The sequence below is a fragment of the Protopterus annectens genome, chromosome 12.part0 (assembly GCF_019279795.1).
Source record: "Protopterus annectens isolate FY-2018-M chromosome 12.part0, PAN1.0, whole genome shotgun sequence".
Taxonomy (NCBI): Eukaryota; Metazoa; Chordata; order Ceratodontiformes; family Protopteridae; genus Protopterus; species Protopterus annectens.
The window spans coordinates 17,375,877-17,389,820 of record NC_056746.1 but is presented as its reverse complement, the minus strand read 5'-3'; the positions used below and the strand labels follow the sequence as shown (position 1 = coordinate 17,389,820).

Genomic DNA, 13,944 nt, shown 5'->3' with positions numbered 1-13,944 from the left:
TTTTGGTTTTAAGGATAGCTTTAGCTGATAAGTTTTTAATGAGACAGAGAGAAAGTGCGTGTGTGCGTGTTTTGAGTAGTGTAGTTAAATCTTTTGAGGCACACATCCAATAGAAATAGACGACTTTGGGATAAACAGGCTAGTATGACTTCACTAATACTGCAATATGCTGCTATCTTCATTTGGTGTGTTACTCTGACTCATGTTGATTAATTCATTGCTGAGTAATACTGAGTTAAACATCGTCTATGCAGTCTCCTGGCTGACTTATTTTTCTCTGCTGTGTAAAGCTTCTTACACTGACACTAATACTTTTGCTTAAAAAGTACTGTTGCCTTTATAAACACATTGGCTTTAGTGCAGATTTAAGAAAATATTTGGATGCACTGCTGTTTGCTTTCTGTTACACATTCTGTTCATAGCAATTGGGTGCAGTTGGCAAGCCATAGAATTATGTCACTAGCAGACTGCATCAGATAGTGACCTGGGAGGCCACACAGTTAAGGTGAGGGGAACTTTAGTGGCTAATGGCCACTTCTGGTAGAGACAGGGATGGTCCACAGTTGTACTACTCCCTGAGAGAGACCAGAAAGAGATGGAATGTCTTGAAGTTAGAAAAGAGCCAGTAAATTTGTCGAGTTGCATTCATGAAATCATGCACCCATAGTTATAGAGTTACTGCATGCACAGTTGTAGAGAAAGGTCAGGTAAATAAAAAAAAAAAAATGCTGCTGAGCGGCAGTATGACAGGCAAACCCGTAGATCGACCCCCTTCCCAGTGCAAGGGACGACTCAAACCTGAAAAGCCTAACAGGCTTTCTTCTGGGAAGGAGGACCCACCTGGTAATGACCAGTATACCACCCCACTAAGGACTGTCAGATGGAGTACAAGTAAGGAGGCTCACGGGCAAAAATATTCAAAAAACAGCAGTTAAGAGCATTGGAAAACTAAACTAGAGTGCACTTTTGTACTTTATATAGTAACTACTCAATGGTGCTGTAAGCTCCAGTGTATCATATGGTACTGCAGTACTGTACCTTACAACTAATTAAGGGCACTTCTACCTTCAGTATCTAATTTCTTATAAGCTTGACTCCTACTGGCCCAAATCATTGCTGAAAATGGTCAACCGATTTATTTCATTAAACTGGTAGATAGGCAAGTAAATAAAGCAGGTTAGAGTACAAAGTCAAAAAAGGAAATACTCAGATCAAACTAGACAGAAGTCACTTACTTCTAGCTTACTGCCTGACCAGTTCAAGTTACTGAATCACCCTTGGTTTCAGTTATACTTGGCTGTGAAAATCTAACAAAAGTGCAATCCTCGCACCACTGTAACACACACTTAATATGAATGCATAGTAGTAATGCCAGCTCAGCTATACAAAATTTAAAGGAATGGGCTTCCATGACACAGGAGCCAGTATATGCTCTTTACTACGCAGTAAAATGTATACATACACGCAAACTTGCACATATAACTAAGTAGTACTTACAGGATTTGGTGTTGTGTGATGACAGCCCTCCCCTCACTGTCCAAAGTTTGTAGCTCTTCTTCTGAAAACTCATCCATGTTACCATAGCATCCAACAGCTCCACTGTGATTGGTGAAAAACCCAGACAGACCTCCTTCTGCAGCAAATGGTGTAGCACCATCTTTACAAAACGTTGCTACACCTAAAGAAAATTGGCACAGAGACCGTTATTAAACTGCCACTTATCAACATAAAGTAAAGCATCACAATCACAACAAGTCTACTTTACAACACACATTCTTTTATCTGTTGTCCCCTGTCCCCATTATCACTGTGTCCTGTAAGTTACAGGGAATGGGAAGGTCCTGTACACACAGACAAAACAAAAGTAATTTTAGCAGTCAGTCAGCAGAGAGCTGATGACCATTTGTCTGCAATCCCATTCAGTAGTCTTTCAATTAATCTGACACTTTCTTGGCTTCAGTGTAAGAATCAAACTAGAGTACAGAAAGTGACAGCAGATATTTTCACTTTGGCCCATGCATTTTACCACCAAATAAATGAACAGAAAGTACAGTTTTGTACCTACCATAAATGTAGATGTTCGAGGATCCACATTGCTGCAGTCCTAACTATTGGGTAGTCCGCTGTCCAGTCGGCCCGAATACCAAAGTATATGGCTGACGTCGGTCAGGGCGCATTAGACTGACGTCAGTACGTCAGGGTACTAATGCGCACGACCGACGTCATATCCTCAGTCTTTTCTTGCCCCAGATGTCAGAAGACCCTGAAAAGATAAGGCCAAAAACCAAAAACTCCCAACATACCTGCACCAAAATATATATACGAAATATATAAAATTAGCAGAATATAACCTCACCTACACAACCACCCCTAAACACAGAGGGGAAGGAGGGAGGGTAAATTGGACTGCAGCAATGTGGATCCTCGAACATCTACATTTATGGTAGGTACAAAACTGTACTATGTTCTTCATTCCACATTGCTGCAGTCCTAACTATTGGGTAGAATCCCAAAGCAGAGGTAAGGGAGGCTGGCAAATCATAAGGAAGCAGGAACTGACAACATGCCTTGCAAAATAGCTGTGGCAAAACCAGCCCTAGACTTAGAGTAGAGAGGAAGGTGATAATGCTTAGAGAAAGTATGCACTGAACTCCAAGTAGCTGCCTCCAAAATATCCTTAGTTGCCACCCCCCTCAGAAATGCTGTTGAAGTGGCAGTAGCCCTAGTGGAATGAGGCCTAATCCCAGCTGGAATCTCCTTGCCATGATGGGAATAACAAAATGTAATGCAACACCCAATCCATCTAGAAATAGTTTGTTTTGACACAGGCTTGCCCTGAGAACTCAAAGCAAAAGAAACAAACAACTGCTGAGACTGCCTAAAATCCTTAGTCCTGCTCAAATAATAACGCAATTGCCTGTGTACATCTAAAGTGTGCAAAATCTTTTCCCCTTTATTTTGGGGATCTGCATAAAAAGTAGGCAAATGAATAGTTTGGTTTAAAGCCACACTAGAAACCACCTTAAGCATAAAGGAAGGATTAGTACGTAAAGATACTCTATCCTTATGAAAAATCAAAAAAGGCTCCACTGCCATAAGGGCCTGCAACTCAGAAACCCTTCTTGCAGAAGTAATGGCCAACAAAAAAACAGTCTTCCATGACAAGTATTTCAATTCAGTAGTAGCCGCAGGCTCATAAGGTTGTAGAGTAAGTTTCTCCAACACAAAATTGAGATCCCAAGCAGGAGTAGGAGCTCTACGTGGGGGTCTTATATTCTTTGCCCCTCTAAGAAATTGCTTGAACAAAGGATGCGAAAACAGCGGTGGGTCACAATCATAGTGAGCTGAAATTGCTGCAGCATGAATCTTAATGGAAGAGAAAGACAAACCTTTGTCCAATAACTCAGTAAGATATTGAAGAGCCACACTCAAATTTGGCTCAGAAATCTCCAAATTGTTTGCTGCACTCCAAAATAAAAATCTCTTCCATTTTTCTGCGTACACTTTCCTTGTACTAGGTCTCCTGGCTTCCATAATCACATTTAAAACTTGTTGAGGAAGTTGAGACCTGCTGTCTTTCAAAACAGAATATGCCAGGCTGTTAGATGAAGAGAGTGAAGCTTGACATTGAGCAGGTGACCGTCTCTGAGACAACAGGTGTGGAATCAAGGGTAAAGGCCATGGAGGCTTCTTTACCAGACTCCTCAGTAATGGGTACCAGTGCTGCCGAGGCCAATCTGGAGCTATTAAAATCATCCTTGGCTTGTCTTGTCTGACCTTTAGAAGCTCCTTTGGAAGAAGAGGCAGAGGTGGAAACGCATACACATGAAGATTTTTCCAACTGAAAGAAAGAGCATCCACTTTCCAAGCAGTGTGATGAAACCTCTTTGTGCAAAACTTTGGCAGCTGGTGGTTTAGTGGAGAAGCGAACAGATCTATGTCTGGAGTTCCCCAGGACACTGTCAACCTTTGAAATACATGAAGATCCAGTTTCCACTCGTGGGGATCCATGATTTGTCTGCTTAACACATCTGCTAAGGAGTTCTGTGCTCCCGGCAGAAACCTTGCCTGAAGAGTTAGTTGCAAGCTGAGCGCAGTCTCCCATAAAATCATTGCTTGCCTGCACAATGGGTAAGAATGTGTTCCCCCTTGTTTGTTGATGTACCACATGACAGTTGTGTTGTCTGTTAGAATCAACACCTGCCCTGGAAGAAGTAACTCCTTGAAAGCCACTTGTCTTGTATCCACTTTCCATTTAGATGAGCTCCCCAAGCAATGTCTGAGGCATCTGTCGTTAGAATCTGACTCGCCTCTGGCTGGGTCACAGAGAGTCCCTTGTTTAGGTGACATTCCTGAGCCCACCACAAAAATTCCTTTTGAATGCAAGGTATTATTTGAATGACAGTGTCCAAATCCTGGCAGTGCTGTGTCCATACATTTTTGAGATACCATTGTAACTTCCTCATATGCAGTTTGGCATTGGGAAGCACCAGAATACAAGATGCCATGAACCCTAAGGCTTGAAGGACTGTCCTTGCAGTCAGCCCGGACTGAAGAGATAGTTGATGGAAGTAACTGGAAAGATTCTTTTGTTTGTCCGGGGTTAAAAAGGCCATCTGGGCTGCTGTATTCAGTCTCACACCCAGAAAGCACATGTCTTGAGAGGGTACTAGACTGGACTTTATTTCGTTCACAGAATACCCTAGGCATCTTAGCACTGCTATGACATATTCCAAATGCTGTAGAAGGTCTTCCTTTTCTTGAGCCAGAATCAGGCAATCGTCCAAGTAAGGATAGATTTGAATTCCTTTTAGCCTGAAGTAAGCTATCACTGGAACCAGAACCTTTGTGAATACTCTGGGCGCAGTAGATAAGCCAAAGGGCAATGCAGAGAACTGATAATGAGAATTTCCAGCTCGAAAACGCAGATACTTTCTGCAACTTAGTCTTATAGGCACATGAAGGTAAGCTTCCTTGAGATCTAAAGTTACCATCCAGTGATCTTTGCCCAGCAGAGGTAAAAGCTGTTGTAACGTCAACATTTTGAACTTGGGAATGTCCAGATAAGTGTTGAGGATAGATAAATCCAAAATTGGTCTCCACGTGTTCCCCTTCTTCGGTACTAGGAACAGGCGAGAATAAAATCCTAGGCCCCTTTCTGGCACAGGAACTGGCTGAATGGCCCCTATTTGGAGTAACAGAGAAATTTGCTTGTGAGCCTCTTGTCTTTGTAGAGGAGGAATGTCTGGCATGCCTTTGAAAGGAGGCAAGGTATGGAAATAAAACCTGTAACCGTGGTGAATGATATCCAGAACCCATCTGTCTTGGGTAAGTAAATCCCAATTTTCTTTGAAAAGAGACAGTCTTCCTCCCAACGGTGCTGCCAGGCGAGAATGAACTGGCAGCTGAAAAGGCAGGTCATTGGGTCTGCTTACGAAAGGACTGACCCCTGCCCTCACCAGAAGTCTGAGCAGGGGAACTCCCTGTCCTAGGCCTAAAAGAACCCTGAGCTCTGCCCCTACCACGTCTAGACCTACCCCTAGACTGGGAATCATAAGCAGGATAAGTCCATCCCTTAGCAGGCCAATTTCTACTAAACTTCGGAGGCTGCACCTGCAAAAAATCTTTAACAGTTTGCATAGACTTAGCCTTGTCCTCCATTTTCTTCAAAACTGCTTCCACAGGCGAACCAAACAACACATCAGACTGCAAAGGAGCATCCAAAATCCGTGTCTTAACATGCTCAGCTAAATTCTGATCTCTCAACCAGGCGTGCCTACGAAGAACAGAACCAGTGGCAGCCACCCTGGAGGAGGCCTGCACAGCATCAAAACCACATTGCAAGGAATGTTTACCCACCTGTTCAGACACATGAACTAAATCCTGCAACTCTTTACACTCAATACCTTCCGCCAGAGCATCCACCTTAGATTTCAACTGTGAAAGAAGATAATTCTGATATTTTAACATGTGAAACTGACAATTCAACGCCCTCATGGCTAAAGTGGAAGAAGTATACACTTTCTTTCCCCATCTATCCAAAGCCCTTGCCTCTTTATCAGGAGGGACAGGAATTTTAACAAATGAGGCCTTCACACCTTTAGGCCCCTGAGAGACAGTTTCCGGGTCTGCCCTAGGACTCTTAAAAAGATACTTATGAGCTTCAGGCACCCTATAATACCTATCCGGTTTAACTGGGGCAGGAGGCAAAGAATCAGGATTCAGGGAAGCCTCTGCAAAAACATCTTCCACCACATTCAAAACAGGAGGTATAGCTAAAGGCCTATGCTGGGGTAAAAACAAGAATTCCCTAAGCCTTTTCCTGGAATCAGAGAAATCTTGACCTTCCCATTTAAAATGCTCCCTCATGGAATGCAGAGTCTCTGAAAATGAAAAATCCTCAGGAGGAGAAGCTGAAGGAGTAGAATCATCCACATCAGAATCAGAATAAGGAGGGTACTCGTGCAAGTCTTCAGCCGAAGACTCAGAAGCCTCCGAGCATTGCACAAAACTCTCAAACTCAGGTTCCACCCTAGGCCTCTTATCAGGAGGGGGCATAGAACCCCTTATCATAGTAATCAAATCCTCTGCCATTTTAAGCATATGTTTCTTAGGCAAAGACCCTGAAGCACTAGGAGAAACCCCCACTGAAGCAAAACTTGGCCTGCCCCTCAAAGAAGCCTTGGAAACAGAAGGGAGGCTCTAACCACCTTAGGAAGAGAGGGAAGAACAGCCACCTGAGAAGCCCCCTCAGCCTGGCCTACTTCCTGAGAGGATACATCCTGTAACAGTAAAGTCTCTCCCTGAGACTCCAAAGAAACACCTGGCAAAACCTCCGGCTCCACTGAGTTCCTCTAAAGAACCGGCGCCTGGGACTGTCGGTTCTTCCACTCTAGGCTTTGCTGTTTTGTCCTTGCGCTTTTTAGCGAAGCGGCCGGAGCATCCGGCGGCATTTTATAATTACAACGCTTCCCAAACACTAACCTGGCACAGTCTAACCTTCTCTTAATAGTGCGTTTGTTAAATCTAGCACAAGAGCGGCATCCAACAACGCCATGCTCAGGCCCTAAACAAGGTATACACAAAGTATGGTAATCCCTATGAGGTATCTGTTTCCCACAAGAAATACAGTTATTCACTTTTTCTGACATCCGGTTAAATACTGAGGCAAGAAAAACAAAATATTCCCAACGGGTACTTAGCCAACTTTGATTCGGTCTGAAACTCTGGCTTCAGAAACTTTCAGAACGCCAACCTGCACTCGCAAAATTGCTTCTGCATCGGACCATGCGGCAAAAAAGACTGAGGATATGACGTCGGTCATGCGCATTAGTACCCTGACGTACTGACGTCAGTCTAATGCGCCCTGACCGACGTCAGCCATATACTTTGGTATTCGGGCCGACTGGACAGCGGACTACCCAATAGTTAGGACTGCAGCAATGTGGAATGAAGAACATCGCACTGTAATACAGTATATGCATCATCTTCTCAAACATAGCTTCCTTCTGTCAACTTGACTTTTTCTCACTGTTGCTAAATACACAACTATTTATAGAAAGTTTTCCATGCATCTGAAACAAAGTTAAGTAACTCCATAACCCAGCCTCCTCGAGTTGACCTAACTTTTAAACTATAGCCCCTGTTCCTGTGTGGCTGAAATGTTTCTCCTCCTCACACTACCCATAAGTGCCCTTATTCTTTCTGCAAAATGCATCTGGTACAGAGTTTGCACCATCTTGGTAGTCATCCACTAATCATCAATCCAATTTATATCCTTCAAAAGCTTCCTCAGAGGCCACCATCTTTAAACACATCACTGGCATTAAAAGGAAAGCTAATGAAGTAAAAAGGTTAAGACATAAAAATGTAAGACAGAGGAAATGACAGAAAACACTTCTGAGAAATGGTACTTAATAAAGATGACCACCTTAATTTCAGGCAAAATTGTTACACTATACTTGCCTTATCCATTATGGAATTTAAAACTTAGCATTATCCATCTCTTGTATTCAAAGTCACTTAAACACATTCACTATAGAACTTCACACAGTTTAATCTAATATTTAATCGCTCACTGATTTAACACATTTGTTTTGTCTTGTGATATTATAGTAGTCTCTTGGAAAAATCAAGAGAGAACCTTCTCAGGTGTACTTCTTCCACATACCTTCTTAGAGCCAAACATCCAAAAATAACGCCATCTTTCACAAACATCACAATTATGTCTCAAAGAGCCTCCCATATGGTACAGGATATATGTTCAGTGTTCTCAGTCCTTTCCTTACAGCAGAGTCTCTCAATCCCTGTATTTGCTTGGTAAAGGATCTTCAGATATTATCACTACATTCAATATCCCTTTTACAGGGATTCTGCAGAGGCACACTGTAACCCAACTTATAACAAACAATGTTTTGTAAGTGAATGTAAACCTTTCGTCACTTTGTTACGCTTCCTTTTTTTTTTTTTTTTTAATTTCTCTAAAACTTTTGGGTTTCTAATATCATGACGGGAATGGACCCAGTTCTTAAATCAAAGTATGATTAAAGTTCATGAAATTAGTATTGTTTCAGTATTTTATGTCAGCCAAAAGTGCTCTTCGCAGCACCCACAATGTGCCCAGAATTGACTCCTGCATATGGAATTGTATGTAATGTATTTAAATACGACTGTAAATTCTTTTTTATGAGACCCACTGCTCATACTGCTACTGGAACTCTCTAGGTATCCTTCCATGTTGCCTTCATTTCTGCCCGCAAATCCTGGTATTTTATAACTTTGTCTCTCTCTCTACATAAAAGACACTGAAATCACTGGGTGTAGCAATTATAACGATCAATGCTACTTTTGCCTTCTTTTCCTGAACTTCTATATCCTGTTTTCTCGCATCTATTTTTTGTTGGTAATGGGTGATCCCATGTAATATAAACTTCATCATTTTCTATAATGCTCGCGTTTCCAATGCTTCTTAGCTACTTCAATGTTATAATGTTTGCACAGTCCCCAATGCAACAGTCTTGCCACATTATTATGCCTTTTCAGTATTCACGTCTTCTGCCATTAGCTTATCACACCCAACAAAATATGTGACCGTTTCCAATTCTGTTTTACAAAACCTGCATTTCTTGGTTTCTCTGACATGTTTAATAGACTTTCTATGCCAACATATACATAGCCCACTATCTTGGGCTGCCAATATTAACCTTCTGTCTTTTGATTCAAATTCAATTCTCCTTAACCATTCCTGCATTAAATCCTAGTTGACATGCGGTTGTTCCAGGAGTTTCCTGTACTTGCAAAGTACAGTTGTGTACACTTACCATAAATGTAGATGTTAGAGTGTTATTCACTGTTGCAGTCATCACATTTGGGTTATCTGCCTGCAGGTAGCCCTCAGCCAGCGTGAATACCACAGTCTTGGATTCCTGTGTCGAATGATCTCTCTTCTTCCATGACGTCAGGTCATCAGGGGTATAAAACATGCAACAGACACCATTGCATCCGTTTTTCTTGCCCCAACTGTCCGGTGCCCCCACAATGGGAAGCAATTATATGTTATGTTACACCTCCAACAAAAAAGCAAACACACCAGAAAAATTAAATACATAAAACAAGAAGGAAAGGTAGAGCCAAGAGAAGTTAGGGGACTGGAGTGAGGGTAACCAGGACTGCAACAGTGAATACACTAACATCTACATTTATGGTAAGTGTACACAACTGTACTATGTTCTTCATGTTTCACTGTTGCAGTCATCACATTTGGGTTGATTTCCAAAGCTAAGGAAGGGAGGAAGAAGTCAGACAGCATTAGGGCCAGCTATTAAGCCCTGCAAGACTGCAGTGGCAAAACCAGCTTTGGATTTAGAAAAAATAGGCATGTGGTAATGCTTGGTGAAGGTATGTAAAGAGCTCCAGGTAGCAGCTTCTAGAATGTCCCTGGTGGTGACTCCTCTGAGAAAGGCTGTAGAGGTAGATGCAGCCCTGGTGGAATGTGATCTTATCCCCTGTGGGGTAGGTTTTCCATGGTGCTTATAGTAGAAATGAATGCAATGGGCTATCCATTTAGAAATGGTTTGCTTTGAAATGGCCTTCCTCTCTGCCCCTGTAGCAAAGCCAACTGGCAGCTGTTCAAATTTCCTGAGTGGCTTAGTCCTGTCCAAATAAAATCTAAGTTGTCTGTGCATGTCCAGAGAGTGCATTCGTTCTCCTTTGTTTTGTGGATTCGGAAAAAAAGTAGGCAAATGAATGGACTTATTTAGGGCCACACTAGACACCACCTTGGACATAAAGGAAGGATTAAGTCCTGAGGGAAACCCTGTCTGCATGGAAGATGAAGGGTTCCACTGCCATAATGGACTGTAATTCAGACACTTTCTTGCTAAAGTGATGGCTAGAAGGAAGGCTGTTTTCCAAGAAATGAATTTCAACTCTGCAGTTGCAGCTGGCTCAAAGGGAGGGAGAGTGAGCTTTTCCAATACAAAGTTAAGGTCCCAGGCTGGAGTAGGGGCTCTCCTGGGGGAGGTCTTACGTTTTTGGCCCCTCTGAGGAATTGCTTTAGTAGGGGGTGAGAAAAGAGGGGTGGCTCAGTATTCTAATGTGCTGAAAAGGCAGAGGCATGAATTTTAATTGACGAGAAGGATAGGCCCTTGGGGAGCATTTCTGTTAAGTACTGAAGAACATGAGGTAAGCTGGGCACCGTTGTGCCCATCCCCTGAGTCTGGCTCCAGGAACAGTATCTTTTCCACTTTTCAGCATACGATTTTCTAGTACTAGGCTTCCTTGCCTCCAGAATGACATCTAGCACCTGCTTACTGAGGGAAGGTTTTGGAGAGCTCAAGGAATTAGCCAGGCTGCAGGGTTCAGGGTTTGAAGCTGAGGGTGTAGAATCTGGCCCGCCTGCTGGGACAGCAGGGAAGGGGTCTGAGGCAGGTGCCATGGTTCCAGTAGTGTTATACTACACAAGAGGAGGTACCAGTGCTGGCGTGGCCAGTCTGGTGCAATCGGTATTGTCCTTGTCTTGTCCTGTTTGATCTTTTGCAGAACTTTTGAGAGGAGAGGCAGACGGAGAAAAGCATAAACTGAGAGGCTTTCCCAGGTAAAGCACAGGGCATCCACTTTCCAGGCTTGACTGTGGGAAGTTCTTGTGCAGAATTTGTCCAATTGGTAGTTCTGAGGGGAGGCAAACAGGTCTACCTCTGGTGTCCCCCATTTGTTCCTCAAGAGGATGAATATTTTTGGTTCCAGTTTCCATTCGTGTGGGTCCATGAGATTTCTGCTTAGGTCATCTGTCAGTGAATTTAGCTTGCCTGGCAGGAATTGAGCTTGCAGGTGCACTTGGTAGCCCAAGGCTGTGTTCCACAGAGCCATGGCTAGTCTGCAGAAAGGGTACAAATGGGTTCCCCCCTGCTTGTTTATGTACCACTTAACTGTGGTGTTGTCTGTCTTTACCAATAACTGTTCTGGAAGAATGCAGTCTTTGAAGGCCGTCAGGGAATTCTGTACAGCTAACATTTCCTTTTGGTTGATATGCAGGTGCATCCGTCTCTGATTCCATTTGCCCTGAATGCACTGCCCTGCCAAATGAGACCCCCATGTATATTCTGATGCATCTGTTGTTAGGGTTTGGGTGGCAGGGGGTAGAGTGAAAGGGAGCCCCTTGTTGTGGCAGCAGGCCTCTGCCCACTAAAGGAACTCTTGTCTTTATACAAGGAATGATAGGAATCATTGATTCCAGGTCCTGAGAATGTTGACAACATAGGCTTTTTAGATACCATTGTAATTTCCTCATATGCAGTCTTGCATATGGAATTAGTAGAATGTAAGAGGCCATAAACCCCAGGGCTTGCAGAATTTTCCTTGCAGATAGCTGGGTCTTTGTGGCCAATAGTTTGAAGTAGATTGTCGGATAAACTTGTTTCTCTGGAGTGAGGAAAGCCATCTGGGAAGTTGTGTTCAAGATTGCTCCCAGGAATACAATCTGTTGGCAGGGTACTAGGTGAGATTTCTTTTCGTTTATGGTGTACCCCAGAGAGGTTAGATGATTCTTTATGAATGCCAGATGTTTTAATAGCAATTCCTGGCTTTCTGCCTGAATCAGACAATCGTCCAAGTATGGGTATATTTGAATTTTTCTCAGACTGCAAAATGCAATGGCTGGAGCTAGACACTTTGTGAATATCCTGGGCGCAGTAGATAAGCCAAAGGGAAGTGCAGAGAACTGATAGTGCATGGAGCCTGCCCTGAAGTTTAGGTATTTCCTGCAAGATTCCCTTATTGGAATGTGCAGGTAAGCTTCCTTTAAGTCTAAGGTTGCCAATCAGGCATCTTTGCCTAGCATAGGAAGCAGCTGTCGAAGTGTTAGCAGTTTGAATTTTGAGATTACCAAAAAGGTGTTTAAAACAGAGAGGTCCAGGATAGGACGCCAGGAGCTGTCTTTTCTGGGTACCAGAAAAAGTCTTGAATAAAAACCTTGTCCCATTTCTTCTGCTGGGCAGGTTGAATAGCCCTGAAACTTAGGAGAGAGAGAACCTGCTGTTGGGCCTCTGCCCACTGATTTGGGGGTAGGTCTGGCCAACAGTTTGGGGTTGGTAGGGTGTGGAAGTGGAATCTGTATCCTTGGGAAACTATATTCAAAACCCATTTGTCCTAGGTAATGAGTTCCCAGTTTTTTGCATGCAGGGTGAGCTTTCCTCCTAAGGGAGCAGGCAGTTGAGCAGGGCTTGGAAGAATTAAGGTTAAGTCATTGTGCCATTTTTCCGTAGGGGGGTGTCTTACTACTCCCTACTTTGGAAGTGGGAGCCCCCCACTGCTTAGGCCTGTGCGTAGCCTGAGACTGTAACCTAGGTGGTCTGTTGTTCCTGTGTTTGGACTGAGAAGGCCTGGAAGAGACTGGAAAGGACCAATTCTTTGAAGGCCAATGCCTACTAAATCTGGGAGGCTGTACTTGCAGGAAATCTTTAACAGTTTGCATAGATTTAGCTTTTTCCTCCATCTTTTTGAGTACTACTTCTGCTTTGTTGCCAAACAGGTGGTCTTGGTTTAAAGAAGCATCCAGTAATTTAGCTTTAACATGATCTGGCAAGTTTTGTTCCTTAAGCCAAGCAAGCCTTCTAAATACAGACCCACTGACAGCGGCCCTGCAAGAAGCTTCGAAAGAGTCAAAACCACATTGCAAAGTATGTTTACCAACTTGTTCTGCAGAATGCATTATTGTTCAGCACAGTCAGGAATCAATATCATTTTCTGTTTAAGTAGTCCTATAATATGCTGCTGGTACTATGAAACTGGCAATTTAAAGCCCTAATGGCCAAAGTAGCAGAAGTGTATACCTTTGTACCCATCTGTCCAAGGCTCTAGAATCTCTATCAGAAGGGGTAAGATTTTTGGTAGCAGTAGCCTTAATACCCTTTGGTCCTTGGGAAATGGTCTCTGGGTCCACAGTAGGATTCTTAAAGAGGAACTTGTGAAAGTCAGGTACTCTGCAATACCAGTCAGGTTTTCTGGGAGCTGGAGGTAAAGTGCCTGGGGAAAGGCTAGATTCCAAGAAAGCATCATCTACAATGTCCAGAACAGGAGGGATAGCTAAAGGCCAGTGTTGAGGAAGGAGTAAGAATTCCCTAAGCCTCATTTTGGAGTCAGAGTAATCCTGACTTTCCCAGCGGAAATACTCCCTAAGAGTGTGCAAGGTTTCCCCAAAAGAAAAATCTTCCGGAGGGGAAGCAGAGGGAATGGAATCCTCTGCATCAGAATCATCAGATAGATAAGGGCAAATCCTTGTAATCAGAAGAAACAGAAATATCAGATTCCTGATCAGAAGAATCAGAAGGAAAATTAGTTCTAGGTCTCTTAGAGGGGGAAGGCTGGCTTCCCCTAATTAAGGTAATAAGGTCTTCAGCCATTCTAAGCATTTGTTTTTTAGGCATATGGGCCTGAGCATGCAGTTTG

General features: G+C 43.2%; 1 protein-coding gene across 1 annotated transcript in view; it reads right to left on the bottom strand.

Annotated features, from left to right (window-relative positions):
• Nucleotides 1-13,944, bottom strand: part of APEX2 (apurinic/apyrimidinic endodeoxyribonuclease 2) — a 401,945-nt gene that overhangs the window by 234,525 nt on the left and 153,476 nt on the right. The window contains exon 3 of the mRNA XM_044089062.1: nucleotides 1,498-1,678. Within this exon, the coding sequence (XP_043944997.1) occupies nucleotides 1,498-1,678 (181 nt within the window). The remainder of the gene's footprint in view (nucleotides 1-1,497; nucleotides 1,679-13,944) is intronic.